The 22812-nt window shown below is 40.7% G+C and overlaps 1 protein-coding gene across 4 annotated transcripts in view; it reads left to right on the plus strand.

Annotated features, from left to right (window-relative positions):
• The window catches only part of arid2 (AT-rich interaction domain 2), a 132705-nt gene that overhangs the window by 104373 nt on the left and 5520 nt on the right, over positions 1–22812 (plus strand). For all 4 annotated transcript variants that reach the window (XM_087997007.1, XM_087997006.1, XM_043708678.2 and 1 more), the window contains 4 exons: positions 2249–5067; positions 10669–10811; positions 19041–19179; positions 19280–19368. In XM_087997007.1, coding sequence (XP_087853133.1) covers positions 2249–5067; positions 10669–10811; positions 19041–19179; positions 19280–19368 — 3190 coding nt within the window. The remainder of the gene's footprint in view (positions 1–2248; positions 5068–10668; positions 10812–19040; positions 19180–19279; positions 19369–22812) is intronic.

Genomic DNA, 22812 nt, shown 5'->3' on the forward strand with positions numbered 1-22812 from the left:
TCCTGTGGTACATCATTTTCTATAGTGACGTCATTTCCTGTTCTTTTTCTTGGGTGGTGGTAAATTGCGTCTAAATCAATGTGTTTGTTGATAGTTCCAGTTGGAATGCCATGCTTCTAGGAATTCTCGTGCATGTCTGTTTGGCTTGTCCTATGATGGATGTGTTGTCCCTGTCAAAGTGGTGTCCTTCCTCATCCATATGTAAGAATATTAGTGAGAGTCGGTCATGTCTTTTTGTGGCTAATTGATGTTTTTGTATCCTGGTGGCTAGTTTTCTGCCTGTTTGTCCAATGTAGTGTTTGTTACAGTTCTTGCAAGGTGTTTCATTTACAAAATGAATACCATGGCATTCCAACTGGAACTCTATCAACAAACACATTGGCTTGGATCCCATTTACCACCCCCAAAAAAAGAACAGGAAATGACAACACCATAGAAAAGGATGTCACCACAGGAAATTATATCACCAACCCAAAGAAACCCAAACATATAAATAGAAAGCAGGCTACACCACCACTGCTTCATTTGGAGGCTCACTGAAGATGTTACCTGGTATGGTGACGAAACGTCTGAAAAGAAAACCTTCCAGCTCAGTGAGCAAACCTACATCCAGAGCTTTTGTGTAGTTTTAGTGTCCTTATCTTAGGAAAGCTATTATTGCCATGGGGGAGTACAACAATCGGACTTGTTCCCAGATTGGCAGGACTAACCAATGGACATAACCATGAGGAAATGAATTTTTTTTCTTTCAATTTTCTTCTTTAGTCTGAACACTTTGAGACCAGATGATGGATTCACAGCTGGCAATTGTCCTCTGATGTGCCACCTGAATATCTGGGCTCCATGTGTGAATTTTAACAGGCTTTTATACCGTGTATGACATTACACCTAAGTATGAATCTTGCCTTGCATTCATGTGTGAAATTCCAGGGGATCTTTATTGAATTATGATCAGAGATGTTAAACATGGCTGCATTTAAAAAAAAATCCCTCCTATAAGCAACGCATAGTAGTAATTAGAGCACACCTGTGTAAACTTGAAGGATTTAGGGTTCCTGAGAAGCTCTGGATGCTCTTGCAGTCAAACTCGTATTAGACCCATAAGATGGATTTGCTTTCAGTAGTCAAGTTGTCTATATTTGAATGCCTTAATTGACAAAACATTGAGCCCTCTGCAGATTTTCCAGACACCATTTTATCAGTTTATTTCCCGTGTGGGCTGTTGTGACAGACAAGATAGTATTAGGCAATAATATGTCTTTCAAAATAAACTAGTTGCCCAGATTGTGATTCAGGTGAAAAATACTTCTACCAGCTGAAATGCCTGACCAGTTTTATAGGGAGTGCCAGTGCCTGCACTCTTGAGTCATAGATTCTGCTTGTAGTTGAATACCTTCTGGAACAAAAAAAACCAGAGCAGCCAACTTCTTTGGAACATCCAGAAGAAGTATTACAGTGCAAAATTCTGCAGACATCTTTTGCCTATCTGGTTACTAAAAACATCTTATATCAGTCTGTTTGTGTTAAGTCTACAGACTCTTTGCAGATTGTGTCTTAAAGGAACAAGCTAATTTCTATGGTTGTCTTGCCTTGTACAGGATTCATTGTAACAAATCTTTCAAGTTTCTTTTTGACAGACATGTTGTTCTAAAGGTTTAGACATTTTGTCAATACAGTAAATCCTTATGGGATTTGGATTAGGGTGCATTGGAGTGTAAGTGGAAAATAATGTGCATTTATCATTGAGTGGATCTGCATGTAAGTTTTCTAAGAAAATCCATTCTAAGAAAATTCTAAGAACTTTCATGTTCAAGAAGAAATAATATTAATATGTTTTGATTTTGTAGCTATCATAAGATGTTAAAATAGTATTTTGTGGGCATCATGAATTCTTTAATATAATTGTCTAATTCATCATCTCTACACTTCATTGAAAGTATTGATAAAATCTATGGTCATGTATGAGATGGTATTTATCCTCCATATATTTAGCATGTGATTTTGCATAGTTATTTAGGAACTAATTAATGTGTGAGTGGTGAATGGTGAAGTTCACATGACTTGTGACTGTAGAAAGTATGCGACTTGTCTGTGAATTTCTATTCCATGATTGAGTGTTTAATATATACTGGGAATGAGGAAATTGTATTTCTTGAACATAATGCAGTTTACCATGAATGGTCATCTATTGAAATTTTAGACAGCTACAAGGACCACAATTGTATTGTGATTCTCTTCTTTATTTCAGGACAGGCAATGGTAAGTCACTTTCAAAGGATACCTGCAGGAAACCTTTGTGCTAATCAGCCAGGATCTCCAATGATCTACACATTTCAACAAAGTATTCCAACTCACAATGTTACCAAGTCATCACAAGATCAAACTAGCTTGGCACAACCACACCAAAATACTGCAGCGACTTTTGTACAAAGCAGAACTCCAATTACGAGTGAGACAGTAAAGTGTACAGTTGTCCAGTCTCCAACATTTAGCACTCATTCTGGAGTTACAGTTCCATATTCATTAACCGGAACCAACATACCGCCTGGAACAGTGATCCAAAATCACGCCACCACAACAACACAGTCATCAGTTAAAATCACATCTTCTCAGCAAATGCTTCACCATCCACAGGTCTTTCAACAGCAGCTTCCTGGTCACCAGCTCTCCATGCCAGCTGTATCTTCTAATCAGGTGAATACCTCTGCAGCAACAACGGTTACTGTATTACAGCAGGCTGCTTCTCATACCCATGCAGCAATTGGCAGAGTTCAAAGTACACCAGCAGCCACTGTCACTGTTTCCCAAGGACAGCTGTTATCGGGTGCAGTATTGCACTCTGTACAGACACCACGTCACCAGCCAAAAACAACCAGTCAGCAAGACACAGTTCTTTTGGCACCGCAGCACTATTCCTCTACTTCAAGTCCCATTGTATCTGGTGCTGCCGTGCAAAATTTTCAAGTCTCACCAGGTCAAGTAGTTGCAATCGCTGGTGTTCAAAGCCCTCCAACTCCTAGGATGAGTTTCCAGAATATAGCACCAAAACCAGCAGGAATGCCACCACAGCAAGTTCAGTCTACCATAATACAACAGCAACCCCAGCAGAGTGTACATGTGATTGTTAGTCAGCCAGCTCAACAGGGGCAGAGCTTTGCCCCTGCCATTCATCAGATATTGTTAACAAATCCAGCTACTATTCAAGCCAGCCAAACTCTTCATTTGGCTGGAAAGGCAAATATGACCCCTTCGACCTCGCCATCCTCTGTACCTGTCAACAATGCACAGGTACAAGTGGGCTTAGTTACTCAACCATCCACCCCTCAAATACAGGGGCCTCAAACAGTGAGTAAGATGCTATCTGTGAAACGGCAGCAGCAGCAACAACAGCATCCTCAAAAGCAGTTCCAGGTGCAGATTCAGTCCCAGCAGGCCACTACTGCAGTTAGTCAGCCTCCCTCTGGGGAGTCCAGTTTAATAAAACAATTACTTCTTCCCAAAAGAGGTCCTCCTACTCCAGGTGGTAAACTCATATTGCCTGCTCCTCAAATGCCTCTCCCTTCTAATACCAGAGCTCCTAGTCCTCAGGTGGTCTACCAAGTAACTCCTAATCAGGCAAATAATTTTGGAGTTCAAACCCAAAGTCAACAATTGGTTGTTGGCCACCAAAATGTGCAGCTTGTTCAAGGTCCCATCCATTCACAGGGATCAGTGCAGACAGTGCCCATCCCTCATATGCAGATTTTACCCGGTCAATTGATCTCTGCTAGTAACACTACTGCTCTTCTCCAGGGAACAACCGGCAACCAAGTTACTATTACTGTTGTGCCAAATACCACCTTCACTGCTGCAGCTGGGAATCATGGCAGCGGAACACAGATTATTGCACCTGCAGGAATTGCTGTCAGTGCATCACATACAGGAGTTGGTCTCCAAGTGCAAACATCTCCACCTACGTTGACACCGCAGAGTGAACAGATAAAAAGCTCAGAATCTGGGATTGCATTCACAGGTGACAAAATTATTTGTCAGAAGGAGGAAGAAGCAAAAGATACAACAGATTTACATCTGCATGAACGTAAAATTGAAATTATGGAAAATCCTTCCTGTTCAGAGAGTGGGACTGCTACATCCAATGGTGAGTTAAAGGAAAGCAAAATGCAGGCAACAAAACTTGTAAATGGGAAAAAACATGATAATCCGCATCTACCTCCATCCAACTCAGGGAATGTTCAGTCTGAGCCCATCCAGTGCACAATGGCCTCAAACGGACCTTTGACAGGAGTAAGTCAAAATGTAACTAATGGGAAGCTGAATGTAGAGTATGCAGGAGTGCAGGAAATTAAGAAAGATCTTTTGAAAATGCCTATGGTTAATGGGATCTGTGATTTTGAAAAAGGAGATGGTTCACACTTGAGCAAAAGCATTCCGAATCATAGAGCTTCCAACCATGTGGAAAATGGCGATTTTGCTGCAAAGGAGCAATGGTGCAAAATGGATTGTAATCAGCAAAACACTGCCAAAAGTGGTCAGTTGACCAAAGTGCACAATGGACCTGTTTCAGTAGGAAATTCTAGTGCTAACGGTACAGTCATTTCAAGCTCTGTTGACCAGCAAATTAGTGACACACACTCAGGATTATCCAATGGACCTATGACAGCTGGCATTTGTTCAGCGGTGCCCCCGCTTCAGTGCTCAACTTCAGCTGTTTCTGTGCAGTCTTTGCTTCCTCATGCTCCCCAGGTGCATTGCCCACCAGTTCTGCACCAACCTGGGCCTGTAGCTGTACATTCAGTTCAACTATATCAGACTCCAACAACCAATGGTTCAACTGATTGTCAACTTTTAAAAAGGCCAGCTGATTGCAAAGATAATACATCAGGAATACCAAATAAAGTGGGAGTAAGGATTGTTACCATCAGCGATCCCAATAATGCTGGCTGCAGTTCAACAATGGTGGCTGTGCCAGTAGGATCTGATTCCAGTACAATAGCCAAAGTAACAATGGATAATGTGTCACAGCAAAATCAGCATTTGCCTGTTATTTCACAGGGCATGGTTAATCAGGTAAGCAAGTTATTACATATTGTAGATCACTTCTGTTTTGCTTGCCACTTGCAGAAACTTGTACTTTTAAATTGTTTGCTGTTCCATGTAAAATTTCCATTTGATACTGATACTTCAGAATCAGATGTTTGTATAGTTTACAGTTTGGTTGTTTTTATGCTAACATTAATTTGTCACATTTTCAGACTATTAAACAAGTGGAAAATTATTGTCTGCCATACAATTTAAAAGAACGTAGATAGTTAGCAATAATAAATGCTAGTAAAAATTCAGGGTTTTTTTGGTAGTGTGTTAAATAACTTCAGCCTAAAAAGGTGATTATGGTGGTCAGAAAATAACATAATGACAGTCTTCCACTCCATGTTCTTGATTTCATACTGTGATTCCACTGATTTCTACTATTAGAACTTATTCTAATTTTTGGTCTTTTGCTGTGCCAGATTTAATTACCTTGTTTATGTTCAAAATCTGAAATGAATGCTTGTACAAGAGTTAACAGGAGATATTTGGATGGATTTAGTGGAATTGTTGGAAAGTTATCCAAGATCTGAAGTGCCATGTGTCAATATAATTTAATCCAGAACTTTCAAAATTGTTATCAATGTAAATTATTTTGCATGTCTCCTACTGCTGCTTGTTAAGTCACCTTCCTACCTCAGGTCTTCTAAAATATTGACATCATCAAATCTGTGTGGTCTTAATGCTATTTTCTCACAAAAGATTATAGTTAAATTCAAGAAACCAATGCATTTCATTGTGTTTTGCTCCGCTACTCTGCAGCAAAGAAGTCCCAAATGTTCTGATAATAATGATTGAAGCTGTTGGCATTTGCTGTTGTCATTTCTCTGAAACTGACAGCAGCATCTGGAGTCTGTATGTGTTCAGTTAAATTTGTTGCTACCAGTGATTATATTTTGTGCCCATTGGATGCTGTGCAAGTTCCCTCACTCTAACCTGATGGAAATCATTCAGTTGCTGAGAAGTTGCACTTTTGTGTTCTTTGTTCAAAGTTTATGCGAAGATTTGTAGCTCGGGTGCTCGTTGCTGTGGTTCTGTTTGCCGAGCTGGAAGTTTTTGTTGCAAACGTTTCGTCCCCTGGCTAGGCGACATCATCAGTGCTTGGGAGCCTCCTGCGAAGCGCTTCTTTGATGTTTCCTCCGGTGTTTATAGTGGTCTGTCCCTGCCGCATCCGGTTGTCAGTTTCAGCTGTCCGCTGTAGTGGTTGGTATATTGGGTCCAGGTCGATGTGTTTGTTGATGGAGTTTGTGGATGAATGCCATGCCTCTAGGAATTCCCTGGCTGTTCTCTGTCTGGCTTGCCCTATGATAGTAGTGTTGTCCCAGTCGAATTCATGTTGCTTGTTGTCTGCGTGTGTGGCTACTAGGGATAGCTGGTCGTGTCGTTTCGTGGCTAGTTGATGTTCACGTATGCGGATAGTTAGCTGTCTTCCTGTTTGTCCTATATAGTGTTTTGTGCAGTCCTTGCATGGTATTTTGTACACTACATTAGTTTTGCTCATGTTGGGTATCGGGTCATTCGTTCTGGTGAGTTGTTGTCTGAGTGTGACTGTTGGTTTGTGTGCCGTTATGAGTCCTAGTGGTCGCAGTAGTCTGGCTGTCAGTTCCAAGATGCTCCTGATGTATGGCTAGTCCTTTTGGTTGTGGTATGTCCTCGTTCCATTGTCTTTCTCTTCGGCATCTGTTGATGAAGTTGCGCGGGTATCCGTTTTTGGCGAATACCTTGTATAGGTGTTCCTCTTCTTCTTTTTGCAGTTCTGGTGTACTGCAGTGTGTTGTGGCCCTTTTGAATAGTGTCCTGATGCAGCTTCGTTTGTGTGTGTTGGGGTGGTTACTTTCATAGTTTAGGACTTGGTCTGTGTGTGTGGCTTTCCTGTATACCCTTGTAGTGAATTCTCCATTCGGTGTTCTCTGTACCATCACGTCTAGGAATGGGAGTTGGCTATCCTTTTCTTCTTCTCTCGTGAATCGGATTCCTGTGAGTGTGGCGTTGATGATCCGGTGTGTTTTTTCTATTTCCGTGTTTTTAATGATTACGAACGTGTCATCGACATATCTGACCCAGAGTTTGGGTTGAATTTGTGGTAGGACTGTTTGTTCTAACCTTTGCATAACTGCCTCTGCTATGAGTCCCGAGATTGGTGATCCCATGGGTGTTCCGTTGATTTGTTCGTATATCTGGTTGTTGAATGTGAAGTGTGTTGTGAGGCACAAGTCTAGTAGTTTAAGTATGCCGTCTTTGTTGATAGGTTCAGCGTCCTGTTTTCTGTTCTGTATGTCCAGTAGGTTGGCTATTGTTTCTCAGGCTAGGGTTTTGTCAATCGAAGTGAACAATGCCGTCACGTCGAATGATATAATGGTTTCTTCTTTGTCTATGTGTATATTTCTGATGATGTCCAAGAATTCCTGTGTTGATTGTATAGAATGTTTGGATCCGCTGACCAGGTGTTTCAGTTTCTGTTGTAGTTCTTTGGCCAGTTTGTATGATGGTGTCCCTGGCAGTGATACTATGGGTCTGAGTGGGATGTCTGATTTGTGTACTTTAGGTAATCCATAGAATTTGGGGGTGTTGTTGCTTTCCGGTTTCATTCTTTGTAGGTCAGCTCTGGTTATCTGTCCGTTTTTTTTGTAGATTCCTTAGTGTGTTATTTATCCTATTGGTGAGTTGTGGTGTGGGGTCAAATTCCTTCATTTGGTAGGTGTTGATATCTGCAAGTAGTTGTTGTGCTTTTTGGATGTGTTCTTTGTGGTGCTGTATATGTACTTGAATGAGGTGTAACTTTTTAACAACATGCTTAACTTGTAATTTCTGCAAAACAACCTCATTTGTTTATGTTGAAACACATTCACATTCTTAAATTGTTTTAAAGTTTAGTTTATATTTCAACATCTACTTTAATTCCATGTATGTTCTAATAATTTTGCTTTCTATAAAATCTTAATTTAATACTGAAGATTGGTGCAATTTTACTTCCTGGTTCTCTGTCTGAAGAGAGATTACTGTGTATTTGGTAGCTTATCCAACTTGGTGACCGCCTTGCTGGCTGCCTGGCGATGCCCCTGACACCAGATTCCAACTAACGTCAGGAATGGGGAAACCCATATCAGAGATCTCTCGATTTTGTTGCTTCCTGTGAAATCCAGCCTCCAATGTATATATTATATTCTTCCATTTGTTAATTTCTAATCTGCATTTAGCTGATTTGTTATTTCAGTACAATTAATTTTGACTGTTCTAAAGATTTACAGATTTCACAAACATAGTTTAATTGCAGCAGCTTTTAAGATTGCTGTGTCTTCTAGTTATTTTTAAGCACCAGAAACTGTGGTGTGAACTAATGTCTAGGAATTGTGATGTGTTGTCACACATTTATGAAAATACTCTCTTGTGTAATGTCACTTTTGGGGTTTCAGTAATAAATTATCAGGGACAGAGTGAACTGAACACTTGAACAAGTCTATGCTGATCAATGTGGATGTCTAAACAATAGATCAAGTCTGACTAATTGAATACTTAAGGTCAGTCACATCATGGGCAAGGATGGCATCTGTAAGAATTTGGGCTTCCAGAAGGCATCCTGTAAGATAAGGTTATTAGCAAAAATTAGAGCAGAATTAAAATTCCAATTTCTCAACTTTTCATAGACTAGGGATAAACGATATTGACAAGTGGTATTTACTGCGGATCTGTGCAAAGATCTCCATTTGTCAGCATGCATGTTGACGACTTGGATAAAGGAGGGGTATTTTCTAGTCAGGGCTACAGTAACATGCTGCTTCCTTCAAAACACTTAAACAGAAAGTAGGCAAATAAAACAAAACTGACTGGTCAAGTTAAATATTAAGAGGTATGATGGATCCAAAGAAATGAAATCAGCATGTTCTCTTAATAGCAAAAGCTTGGAGAAAGATTTTAGTGCGTAGATTTATAAATCAGTAAAAGCTAGTGTGCAGATTGCCATTGTTAATCACTTGCTAATGAACATAATTGTCCACTGAGGAATTCCTTGTCACTGGTCATAGGTATTGCAATGCAAAATAATCAAATAGTTAATGGGTATATTTTCCTTTTATCAAAAAGTCTAGAATACAAGTTCACTTGTTCAGTGCTTTGAACAGACTCTCACTCTGGAGAATTGCATTCACTTTTGGGCTCTATCTCAGCAAGGGCTTGTTGATCTTAGAGGGGATTCTGTGCAGATTCACTAGAAAATGCTGACACTTCCACAGTAAGGTTGGGTACACAGGTTGCATAAATGTGACTTTGCCTTGAGATTAGAAAGTCGAGGTGATTTAAACAAGCTCTTCACAATTGGTGAAGTTTGGTGCAGTTGTTATTGAAAAACTATTTTCTTAACAAATCTCATCCAATATTATTTATGCATAACGATTATTGCTGCAATCTTGTCTTTATATAGTATTGTCAGCACCACCAGTAGCGACCCATCAAATCAACTTTCAGTCTCTTCAGAGTTAAAAATCTCACTACACCAGGTTATAGTCCAACTGGTTTATTTGGAAGCTCTAGCTTTCGGAGTGCTGCTCCTTCATGAGGTCGTTGCTCCAAAAACGAGTAGCTCCAAAAGAAGAATAGAGGCAGGGAGAAAATTCAGAAGTCTGAAGTGCAAAGAGATTTGGGAGTTCTAGTCCAGGATTCTCTCAAGGTAAACTTGCAGGTTGAGTCAGTAGTTAGGAAGGCAAATGCAATGATGGCATTTATTTTGAGGAGTTGAATGTAAAAGCAGGAATGTACTTCTGAGGCTCTATAAGGCTCTGGTCAGACCACATTTGGAGGATTCTTTGCAGGTTTGGGCCCCATATCTCAGGAAGGATGTATTGGCTTTGGAGCATGTTCAAAGGAGGCTCACTAGAATGGTCCCAGGAAGTAAAAGCTTTACAGATGAGGAATGTTTGAAGACTCTGGGTCTATACTTGGAGTTGAGAAGGATGAGAGAGGATCCATTAAACATTACAGAATACTGAACGGCCTGGACAGAGTGGATGTTTCCACTGGTGGTAGAGACTAGGGCCTGAGGCACAGCCTTCGAATAAAGGGAAGACCTTTTAGAATGGAGATAAGGAGAAACCTCTTCAGCCAGACTGTGGTGAATCTATGGAGTTCATTGCCACAGAAGGCTGTGGAGGCCAGCCTTGCATATATTTAAGACTGAGGTAAATAGGTTCTTGAATATCAAGAGGATCAAGGGTTACAGAGAGAAAGTGAGAGAATGGGTTTGAGAAATCTATCAACCATGATTGAATGGCAGAGCAGACTCCATGGGCTGAATGGCCTAATTTCTGGTCCTGTGTCTTATTGTCTAACCTAAATTATCTGAAACCACAAAATATCCCACTCCAGCAAAATCTGGCCTTTAAACTCCATTACAGCGTTTTAATCCTGCATTCTTAAATTTTCAAGGTGCAAAAAACATTTGGTCATTTTAGATCAGAATGTCTTATTCAACCTTGATTGGAACTAATGATACTTCATATCTCAGTTTAATTTGCAAGTATATAAATATTTTTCAGTTATTTTACCTGAGCAGTATTTTGATTGATTTACATATGGTGAATATTCCTGCAGTCCCCACCTTTAGCACCACCACCAGCAACGCAGCAGATCAATTCTCAATCTCTTCAACATCAAGTTCAAACGTTGCACCAACACGGCGAGCTGACAAGAAAACCTGGACAGAATTTCATGTGCCTGTGGCAAGCATGCAGAAGGTGAATCTTAATTTTTATTTTGCTGATTAACCCATGGATCTGAAAAAGTTAGACATGTATTGGATGTGGTTTCTCAGGCATGCCATACTGACTTCCTGTATCTTTTGGTTTTTATTTAAAACTGCTTTTGATCCACTCTTTGTTAAGTCACTCTGTTTGACACACACAGTGGAGTGGCTAGTCTAGTCTGCTCATGAGGTTTTGCAGTTCTCAGTCTGAGGTGATTTGTCATTGATTTTTTTTATCCCTACTTTTTGGACAGTTTAGGAAGAAATCTGTGTCCTGGTACCACCAGTTGGGTTGCTATGAATGCTTAGCAATTTTGTTTTCACCACTTTGCGTTTCCCAATGTAATTCAAGTCTTCACTAATATTTCTGTTCAGTTGATTCTGCACAAAGTCACACTTGGAAGTTTGGGTACTCTAGTAAAGTAATCTAATTGCCTTTTGCTAAAGCATGTGTTTGAACTGCTCAATGTATAATCAAAGGAAAGCTGAACCTTGGCTATTAACAGTAGGAGGAGAAAGTGAGGTCTGCAGATGCTGGAGATCAGAGCTGAAAATGTGTTGCTGGAACAGCGCAGCAGGTCAGGCAGCATCCAGGGAACAGGAGAATCGACGTTTCGGGCATAAGCCTGAAAAAGGGCTTATGCCCGAAACGTCGATTCTCCTGTTCCCTGGATGCTGCCTGACCTGCTGCGCTGTTCCAGCAACACATTTTCAGCTATTAACAGTAGGATCCTGTTTTGTCTGAACAGGAACTTGTACCATTTGCATATTGTGACATCTGAGGAAGGATGTTCTGGCTGTGGTGGGAGTGCAACAAAGGTTTACCAGACTGAGATCTGGGATAGCAGGATTGACTTATCAAGAGAGAAGAGATTTGGTTATGAATGTATTCACTAGAGTTTAGAAGGATGAGAGTGGGCAGGCAGTCTCAAAAACTTGAAAAATTCTAACAGGACTAGACAGAGTAAATGCAGAAAGGATGCTCAGAACTCCACCTGAACCAATATCCTGGGAGCGAAATTTGGTAATGCTACTCGGGAAGATTTAAACTAATTCATCAGGGGGATGGGAACCTAAATTGTAGTTCCTGTATTCAGGAAGTTGAGAGTAATGAGGTCAGAAATGTGGTTTCAAGGTCGCAAGAGTTCACTGGCAAGCAGGATGGTGGTTTGAAGTGTGTCTACTTCAACGCAGGAGCATCCAGAATAAGGTGGGTGAACTTTGGTTGGTACCTGGGACTTGGATGTTGTGAGCATTTTGGAGACATGGATCCAACAGGGACAGGAATGGCCTCTGCAGGTTCTGGATTTGATCTGTTTCAGTAAGAACAGAGAAGATGGTAAAAGAGAGGGAGGTGTGGCATTGTTAGTCGAGGACAGTGTTGCAGTATCAGAAAGGATGTTTGAGGACACGTGTACTGAGGTAGTATTGGCTGAGGTTAGAAACAGGAAAGGAGAGGTCACCCTATTGGGAGTTTTGTATCGGCTTCTAAATAGTTCCAAAGATGTAAAGGAAAGGATAGCAAAGATAATTCTGGACAGGAGTGAGAGTAACAGGGTAGATGTTATGGGTGTCTTTTAACTTTTCAAATATTGACTGGAAATATTATAGTTTGAGTACTTTAGATGGGTCAGCTTTTGTCCATTGTGTGCAGGAGGGCTTCCTGACAGTGTGTGTTGACAAGCCAACAAGGGGCGTGGCCACATTGGATTTGGTATTAGGTAATGAATCAGGACAGGTGTTAGATTTAGAGATAGGTGAGCACTTTGGTGGTAGTGACCAGAATTCAGTTATATTTACTTTAGCGATGGAAAAGGATAGGTATATAATGCTGTGCAAGAGTTATTGATGGGGGGGAAAAGCAATTATGATGCGATTTAGGCAAGATTTAAGATGCATAGGATGGGGAAGGATACTGCAGAGGATAGACACAATTGAAATGTGGAGCTTATTCAAGGAACGGCTACTGTGTGTCCTTGTTAAGTATGTACCTGTCAGGCATGGAGGAAGTTGTCGAGTGAGGGAGCCATGGTTTATTAAAGAAGTTGAAGCTCTTGTCAAAAGGAAGAAGGCGGCTTGTGTTAGGATGAGACGCCAAGGCTCTGTTAGGGCAGTTGAGAGTTACAAGGTAGCCAGGAAAGACCTAAAGAGAGAGCTTAGAAGAGCCAGGAGGGGAAATGAGAAGTCGTTGGCAGATAGGATCAAGGAAAACCCTAAAGCTTTCTATAGGTATATCAAGAATAAAAGAATGACTAGAGAAAGATGAGGGCCACTCACGGATAGTAGTGGGAAGATGTGCGTGGGGTCTGAGGGGATAGAGGAAGCACTAAATGAATATTTTTGTCAGTATTCATACTAGAAAAGGACCATGTTGTCGAGGAGAATACTTAGATACAGGCTACTCGATTGAGGTGCACAAAGAGGAGGTGTTAGCAGTTCTGGCAAGTGTGAAAATAGATAGGTCTCCTTGGCTGGATGGGATTTATCCAAGGATTCTCTAGGGAATCAGGGAGGAGATTCCAGAGTTTCTGGTTTTGATCTTTGCTATTATTGTTGACGGGAATAGTGCGAGAAGACTGGAGGTTAGCAAATGTCCCTTTGCTGAAGAAGGGCAGTAGAGACAGCCCTGGTACTTTTAGACCAGTGAGCCTTCCTTCAGTTGTGAGTAAAGTGTTGGAAAAGGTTGTAAGGGATCAGAATAATCTACAAAGAAATAAGTTGATTAGGGATAATCAACACGGTTTTGTGAAGGGTAGGTCGTGCCTTACAAACCTTTATTGAGTTCTTTGAAATGGTGACCAAACAGGTGGATGAAGGTAAAGAAGCTGATGTGATGTCTATGGATTTCAGTAAGGTGTTTGATAAGATTCCCCATGGTAGGCTATTGCACAAAATATAGACGCATGGGATTGAGGATGATTTAGCAGTTTGGATCAGAAATTGACTAGCTGAAAGAAGACAAAGAGGGTGGTGGCTGATGGAAAATGTTCATCCTAGAGTTCAGTTACTAGTGGTGTACCGCAAGGATCTGTTTTGGGTCCACTTCTGTTTGTTGTTTTTATGCACCAACTGTATTAGAACGTAGAAGGATGTGTTAGTAAATTTGTGGATGACACCCAAGGTCGGTAGAGATGTGGATAGTGCTGAAGGATATTGCAGGTTACAGGGGGACATAGATAAGCTGCAGAGCTGGGCTGAGATGTGACAAATTGAGTTTAATGTAGAAAAGTGTGAGGCGATTCACTTTGGAAGGAGCAACAGGAATAAGGAGTATTGGGCTAATGGCAAGGTTCTTGGTAGTGTAGATAGGCAGAGAGATCTCAGTGTCCATTTACACAGATTCCTGAAGGTTGCCACCTAGGTTGATAGGGTTGTTAACAAGGCAGTGTGTTTTTTTTGGTCGAGGGATTGCGTTTCGGAGCCATGAGATCATGCTGCAGCTGTACAAAACTCTGGTATGGGGCTGCTCTTGGAGTATTGTGTACAGTTCTGGTCACCACATTATAGGAAGGATGTGGAAGCTTTGGAAAGGGTTCAGAAGCGATTTACTGGGATGTTTCCTGGTATGGAGGGAAGGTCTCATGAGGAAAGGCTGAGGGACTTGAGGCTATTTTCGTTAGAGAAGAAGGTTGAAAGGTGACTTCATAGAGGCATACAAGATGGTCAGAGGATTAGATAGGGTGGATAGTGAGAGTCTTTTTTCCTTGGATGGTGATGGCTAGCACGAGGGGACCTAGCTTTAAATTGAGGGGTGATAGATATAGGATAGTTGTCAGATGTAGTTTCTTTACTCCAGAGTAGTAGGAGCGTGGAATGCACTGCCTGCAACAGTATTAGCCTCGCCAGCATTAAGAGCATTTAAATGTTGTTGGATAAACATGGGTGAAAATGGAATAGTGTAGGATAAATGGGCTTCAGATTGGTTCCAAGGTCGGCGCAACATCGAGGACTGAAGGGCCTGTACTACACTGCAATGTTCTATGTTCTATGACGAGGAAGCCGAGAAACTGGGATCACTGTCTAAGGATATGGTGTAGGCCATTTACGGTGAACTTGAGAAAACTCTGCACCCAGAGTGGTGAGACTATTGGAATTCTCTGCCACAAGAAAGTGGATGATGCCAAACAATTGAATGTTTTCAAGAGAAGAAGTTAGATGTAGTCCTTGGGGCTAAAGTGATCAGTGGGTATGGGGAGACAGAGGGACATAGTACTGTGTTAGACGATCAGCCACAATCATATTGAATAGTGTGGCAAGCTTGAAGGCCTGTTTCCGTTCCCAGTCTCTGTTTCTGTGTTTGTGCTGCTCTTTTCAAGGGAATTGCACATATCATTAGGCAGGTTTATTTTCATGGCAGCAGGCAAAACTGTTCTCTCTCAATATGTTAAATATCACCTTGTTATGAAGAGAAATCTTTATTACCACGCAGCCAAGACTTCCAGTTGTTAAACTGCCATTATCAAAGGGGCAAGTCTGTATTTTGGTATTTGTATATTTTAAAGATGCTAGTGTAAAGTTGAGCCACATTAATTGTGTAAATTTGAAGAGCACAAATTCTGCTTGTCTGCTGAACTTTAACCGTATTTAGTTTCAGAGAAAGTGAGGACTGCAGCTGCTAGATATCAGAGTCAAAAAGTGGCACTGGAAAAGCACAGCAGGTCAGGCAGCATCCGAGGAGCAGGACAGTCGACGTTTCGAGCGTAAGCCCTTCAGGAATTCCTGATGAAAGGCTTATGCCCGAGACGTCGATTTTCCTGCTGCTCAGATGCTGCCTGACCTGCTGTGCTTTTTTTTTAGATTACTTACAGTAATCTAAAACTTTGACTCTGTACCATATTTTGTTTGCTAATTTTAATGATAATCCAATTGGAATTTTTATATTATAACCGTCAAATGTATTATATTCAAATCTAATATTTTTGAAAACTAGACATGTTTTCCTGTCTAGTTATATGAAGATATAAATAGAAAGCAGGAGACAACAGCTTCGCTTCACTTGGAGGTCACCACTGATGATGTTACCTAGCCACGTAATGAAACGTCTGGATATCAAACCTACAGCTCAGCGAGCAAACCTACACCCTAAACTAGACATGTTTTTCTACAAAAGATTAATTTTAAATTTAAATACCATTGCAACAGATACTTGCACTCAAATGCTGTCTTTGAAATAGTAAAATGTCCGAGTGTGCTTGATAGGAGTAGAAACAAAAGTTGAGACTGATCCCCACAACACTGGGAAGAGAGTGTTTTAATAGAGCATCGTAAAGGGAAATAGAGAAGCATGCAAAAGAAATTCCAGAGCCTGAGGATGCAAGCAAGTTGAAGGCAGACTGACAATGTTGGAACAATTAAAATTGGAAATTCGGAAGAGGTCAGAATTTAAGAATGTAGGTATAGAGAAGATTTATAGCAATTTGGAGGACCTCTACGTTGGACAGATTTGAAATTGAGCATGAGTTCAGTGAACACAGAAGATAGGAAAATTGATTTAGTGTTCGAAAGGGGGAAGCAATTTTGGATAATTTTTGTTTTATGGAATGTGGAAGGTGAGAGTCTGACCAGGAGAAAATTTCCACTGTAGGGGTAAAACTAGGGAGGGTTTCAGTAGCAGAGAGTGAGTTGGTGATCTTGGTGATGTGTGGTCAGGTGACTAGAGTGAGAGAGAGAGAGAGAGAGTGTCACTGGCTAGGGAATGGATTTTGGATTGGAAAGACAGAAGCTTTGGTGTTCAGTGTTTGATTGGAGGAAATGTCAACTTGTGGATATCACAGTTAAGAGGTGATGGTGAGACACAATTGGATATCAGCATACAGATGGAAACTTGACCTTGTGTTTTTAGACAATGTCACTGAGAGGGAGCGTGTCAATGAGAAAGAGAAGGGGCAAAAGATAGATCCTTGGAGCTTCCACAGTAGCTATCTAGGAGGATATGCTTTTTTTTTAACTGTATAGAAGAAACCTTGGGCTATGGAATCACAGTTTTTAATAGCATGGAAAGAGGCCGTTCAACCCTTCCTGTGTTGGTTATCAAATGTCCATCTATTCCTATCCTGTTTTCCAGCACTTGGCTTGTAGCCTTGTCTGCTTTGATATTTCAAGTGTTTATATAAATATTTCTTAATGGAGGGTTCCAGCTCTGCCACCCTCGTAGGCACTGAATTCCACCAAACCCTCTGGGAGAAAAGGGCTTTCCTCAAATCTCCTCTGAACCTCTGTTCCTTACCTTAAAACGGAGCCCCTTCTTGTTGACACCTCTATGAAGGGAAAGGTTTCTCATAGTCTACTGTGTTTATGCCCTTCGGAACTTGGTACACCTCAATCAGATTCTCCTCAGCCACCTTTACTCTTGGGAAAACAATCCCAGCCTATCTAGTCCCTCTTCATAGTTGAGATGCTGCAGTCCAGCAGCATTGTGGTGAATCTCTTCTGCACCCTCTCTGATACAATCATATCCTTCCTGTAGTGTGGCATCCAGAACCATAAACAGTGCTAACTAATAGTGCTCCATTGTGACTCTTTGCTTTTGCATTCATTGCTTTGACTAAGAAAGGCAAATATCCGATATGCTTTCTTAGCCACCCGACCTGTTGCCTTCAAGGATCCATGGACATGCATGCCAAGATCCCTGTGGTCCTGTGTGCTTCATAGGATCCTCCCATTCAATGTATGACCCTTGTCTTGTTAATCCTCCGAAAATGTATCATTTTTCCCACTTTTCAGCATGAAATACCATTTTCCGCTTATCCCATCTGACCAACCCATCTATATTGTCCTGTAATCTAAAGGTTTCCTCCTTGCTCTTAACCAGACAATCAATGTCCATGTCATCTGTGGACATATTAATTTTACCTCTTACATTTCATGCCTACGGCATTAACGTACATGACACCCAGCAGGGGCCCAGCGCCAAATCGCTGGGTGCAGGTTCCAAATAATGAAATAGCATTTGACTGTCACTCTCTGCTTCCTGTCAATAATCTAATCTTGGTTACAATTTGGCCAAATTGCCCTGGATACCATGGGCTCATAGCTTCAGAACAGTCTGCCTTGGGGCATCTTGTCCAAAGTCTTTGAAGTCCATAGTTACATTAACTGCACTACCCTCGTCTATTCACCTAGTCACCACTTCTTAAAAATTCAAACTTGTTAGACATGACCTCCCCATTTGTAAAGCCACTCTAACTCTCCTTAATTAATCTTTGCCTCCTCCAAGTAGAAACTAATTCGGTCCCTCAGATCTTTCCCCCCAGTAGACTTTCTGACCAATAATGGCACCATTACTATGATCAGCGAGGATATGACAATTAATATCAGAGCCCCTGCACTATTCTCCCTCTGTTTGCACAACAACGTAGAGTACATTTCACCTGGGTCTGGGGATTTATCCACTTTCAAGCTTACTAAAAGTGCTAATATGTCCTTTTCCCAAATGTTAATTCACTCAAATATGTCTCAAATTATCCTCCCTCATTTCTATACCTGCATCACCCTTTCTCTCCATTGAATACAGGTACAAAATACTCAATGTCCCCTCTTAGCTCTCCAAATTTCTTTTTTCATAGTTTTAGGGGATTTGAACCTTCAGTGCGTACCAAAAGCTTCCTTTTTTATTTCCTTTTCCCAACTCTCTGCATAACTTTTCATACAGCATTTTCTGGACTTGTTGCTCCCACCCTTCATGTTTGCAGGTACATGTTGGCCCATCTTTTGAATGTCTCCCACAACTCTGATATAGATTTCCTGCAATTAGCTGCCCCCAGTTAACTTTTGAGCCCTTTCAAGTTTCGTAACATGCTTCCTATAACAGGGAGACCAAATTGCATGCAATATTCAAAAGTGGCCTAACCCATGTCATGTACGGCTGCAACATGACCTCCCAACTCCTATGCTCAATGCACTGACTGATAAAGGAAAGCTTACCAAATGCCACCTTCACCATTCTATCTACCTGCGATTCTCTTTTCAAGGAATGATGAGCCTGTATCACAAGGTCTCTTTGGGGGAAAGTAGGAACACACATAATGAGATGTTAACCATGAAGTGCGTGAGCAAGATATTGTTGGAGGAAACTTTTTGTTTTGAAACAACAGGATTGATGGTCCTTACCTGCTTCCACCAAATAGCGGAGCGCACAACTGGTCCAATGAAAAACTAGCAGTAAAGTACAATTGGAGTTGAATTCTGGATCATTTTAAAATATCTTTCTGTCAAATATTAGGTGGTTTGAATCTCCATCTCAAGTATACTACCACGCAGCAACTGAGCATGGAGGGAAAGATGTATATCCAGGGGCATGCATGTGGGAAGCTTGTGAACATTTTCCACGGCAGAGATTCTCCTTCATTACTCACTTACAAGTATGTAACTGCAAAGATTTATGAAATGGCAGCGTGTTTATTTGTTTTAACTATAAACATGTGGTAATATAGCGATGGTTGAATTTTATTTTATGAATAGGATAAACACTGCACAAAAGAAGCACTCCTTACAGGACTGAAGAAGCTTGAAGAGCAAGCACAAGGTGGAAACCAACAAACTTCCAATAAGTAAGGAAGAAAGCACTGGTCTTTAAGTATTGGATATTTCTAGAGTTCAGTATAATTGCGATACTAAATTATTGAATTTTAGCCCTTCCATTTGGAAATCTATTTAAGTCACGTGCTAATGTAACTGAATAACTGAACAATCAGTCCTCCTGCTCTGCATCACCGGAGACTGTACGTGTCCTAGCCCTGAAGCCACATCTGTCTCTAGTTTTTCTTCCATCTTTCCTCATGTCCTCTCTGAGTGCAGTGTTTTCAAGATGCCCACATCCTATTTTTTTTTTACCCCCTTTCCTCTAAACTGTTGATTTTTTTTGCCATGTAAGCTCATGTTGGAAATGGTCCCATCCTGAACACGTTCCTTTCAAAACTCATACAATTCTGCTCAAGACACCCCTCTATTTTGTACACCATTGCCCCTTCTTAAGGCTTAATGTTTTTATCTCACATCCTTGAATGTATAGTCATCTCCCAAATCTTTGTCTACCTTTCCAGCAACTCTGTGTCTGAAGTTCTCTGATCAGACTTTCGCCTGGCCGCAGCAATGAAATTATGCAAACAGAAATTACAAATTAAATTCTCTTATTACTTTGATCATGGGATATTATTTCTCCTTGAGCTCTTTGCTGCAATGTTTGAGATATTGGTTCCATTAAGGAAGACTTTATACCCCTAGAGAAGGGGAGTGGAGGAATTCAAAGTAGCAGTGTAAATAGAAAGATTGATGGGGAATGTTCTGAATGTGAAGAGTTGAGCGCAAGTCACTTAGAAAAGAAAGACAAAAGAGAGTCAGAGTATGTAGTAACTCTGAAGAATTAAATTGCATTTATTTCAATGCAAGGGGTCTTACAGGTAAGGCTGATGAACTCAAACATATTTAGGAACATGGAATTGGGACATCATGGCTATTACAGAAATTTGGCCGAGACATGGACAAGACTGGCAGCTCAATGTTCTGAATTTTTGATGCTTTTGGAAAGATAGGAAAGGAGGCAAGAAAGGAGTGTGGCATTTTTGATTCAAGAATATATTACTGCCGAAAAGTCATTCGGTGAAAATATATAGGTAGAAATTAGTAATAAGAAAGGAAAGATCACCTTGATTGTACTGTCAACCCCTCCCCTGCAATAGTGAGAGCAAAACTGAGAAACAAATCAGGATATTTCAGATATATTTAAGCATAATAAGGTTGTAATAATGGGTGATTTTAATTTTCCAAACATTGACTGGGGTTACCATAATGTTAGAGGTTTGGATGATGAAGAATTTGTCAAATGTGTTCAAGGAAATTTTCTTTATCAATATTTGGATGTTTCTACTGGAGAAGGAGCAAAAGTAGACCTTTTGGGCAATAAGGCAGGGCATGTGACTGAAGTACAAGTGGGGGAACACTTTGGGTCTAGCGATCAGAATTCTAAAATGGTTATGGAAAAGTATAATCCTTCCATAAAAGTTAAAGATTTTAATTAGAGTAATGCAAATTTTAATAGTATGAGAAAAGAACTTTCAAAAAGTTCATTGGAGTAAACAGGTGTCTGACAAGTGAGAGGCTGTCAACAGTGTGATTACGAGAGTTCAGAGGCATAATGCTCCTGTTAGAGTGAAGGGTAAGACTGGTAAGATTAAGGAACAATGGACGAATAAAAATATTGAGATTCTAGTCAGGAATAAATGAAAATCTTATTTTAGATACAGGCGACTTGGTTCAACTGAATCTCTTAATCATATGAAGTTTGTAGCTGCATTCTTAAAAAAGGAATCAAAAAAGCAAAGAGGAAATGAGAAAGTATTGGCAGATCAGGTTAGGGATAATACAAAGAAGATTCTACAAGTACATTAAGAACAAGATGGTAACTGGAGAGAGTAGGGTCCCTTAAAGATCAAGAAGGCCATCTTTGTGTTGAACCCCAGGAGATTGTGGCATAGTAGACAGTGAAGAAGGTTTCCTAAGATTACAAAGGAATCTTGATCAAATGGGTCAATGGGCTGGAAAATGGCAGATGGAGTTCAATTTGGATGAATGCAAGGTGTTTTGGTACAACCAACAAAGGTAGGGCTTATACAATTAATGGTAGGGTCTTCAGTATTGTTGTAGACCAGACAGGTCTAGGCTTCAGGTGCATAATTCTTTGAAGTTTGTATCACACATAAGTAGGGTGGTTAAAAAGGCTTGGCACACTTGCATTCATTGTTCATTCCTTTCAGCCTAGGAGTTGGGATGTTATGTGGGGGTTACAGGACACTTAGTGAGGCCTCTTCTGGAATATTGTGTCTAGTTCTGGTCACACAGTTATAGGAGGGATATTATAAAGCTGGAGAGGGTTCAGAAGAGCTTTACCAGGATGTTGCTAGCTATGGAAAGTTCGAGTTATAAAGAAAGGCTGGAATGTTTTTTCATTAGAGTGTAGGAGGTTGAGAGGTGACTTTATAGAAGTTTATAAAATATTGAGGGGCATAGATAGAGTTACTAGTTGTATTTTCCCTTGGATGGGGAATTTCAAGATTGGGGACAGAATTTTAAGGTGGGAGGAGAGACATTTAAAAAGACGTGAGGGGCAATTTTTTTGCACAGGGTTTGCGTGCAGAATGGAAGTTCTGAGGAAGTGGTAGATGCAGGTACAGTTACAACTTTAGAAAATATTTGGATAAGTACATGAATAGGAAAGGTTTGGAGGGAAATGGGCCATGAGGAGACAGGTGGGAGTAGTTTAGTTTGGGATTCTGTTCAGTATGGATTGGTTGGACCGAAGGGTCAGTGTGAAAGCTGTCTGACTCTGCAATGTCCAGTTCCCACATCTTTTCTTTGTCGTCCAGTACGGGGAGACTGCCCTTGCTTGAATCCAATCTGAACTATCCATTTATGGCCTGGCAATCTCAATAGCTGCCATTTCAACTACTGTAGACTCCCCTGATTTCCCAAAGATCTGTCCTCAGTCCCTCCTCTTCCCCCATCTATATGCTACCCTTAGTTATATCATCCAAATACTAGGGCTCAGCTTTCACATACATTCTGCTGCTATATTCTAATCCTGTCTGATCTGTGTTCATGCTGATCTATGTTGATTTTGTAATGCTCAAGCATCTGCAAATCATACTTCATACTCACTCTTTTCATGGCCTTTTCTTTCCTTATCTCTATAGTATCTGCAGTCATACCTCTCCACCACACCCCTACCACTACATCCAGACTTTGATTCTGACTTTGTGTCTATTCCCACAGTTTGCTCCCACTCTCTCCTCAAAGCACCCCTTAAAGTCTATTCAAACATTTGATTACCCCTCTTAAAATCTCTTCCCTTGTTCCCATGTGTATTTATATCTGATTGTGCTGATAATGCACTTTGGAATGTTTACCTCCTTGAAGACTATATAATTGAACTTGGGATGTCAACTCTTTCTCCACACATATTGCCAGACCTGTTGAGTTTCTTCACATTCTGTTTATAT

This window comes from Chiloscyllium plagiosum, unplaced genomic scaffold (assembly GCF_037043375.1).
Source record: "Chiloscyllium plagiosum isolate Xiang-an unplaced genomic scaffold, Cpla_swu_hap1 HiC_scaffold_19, whole genome shotgun sequence".
In the NCBI taxonomy this organism is placed as follows: Eukaryota; Metazoa; Chordata; class Chondrichthyes; order Orectolobiformes; family Hemiscylliidae; genus Chiloscyllium; species Chiloscyllium plagiosum.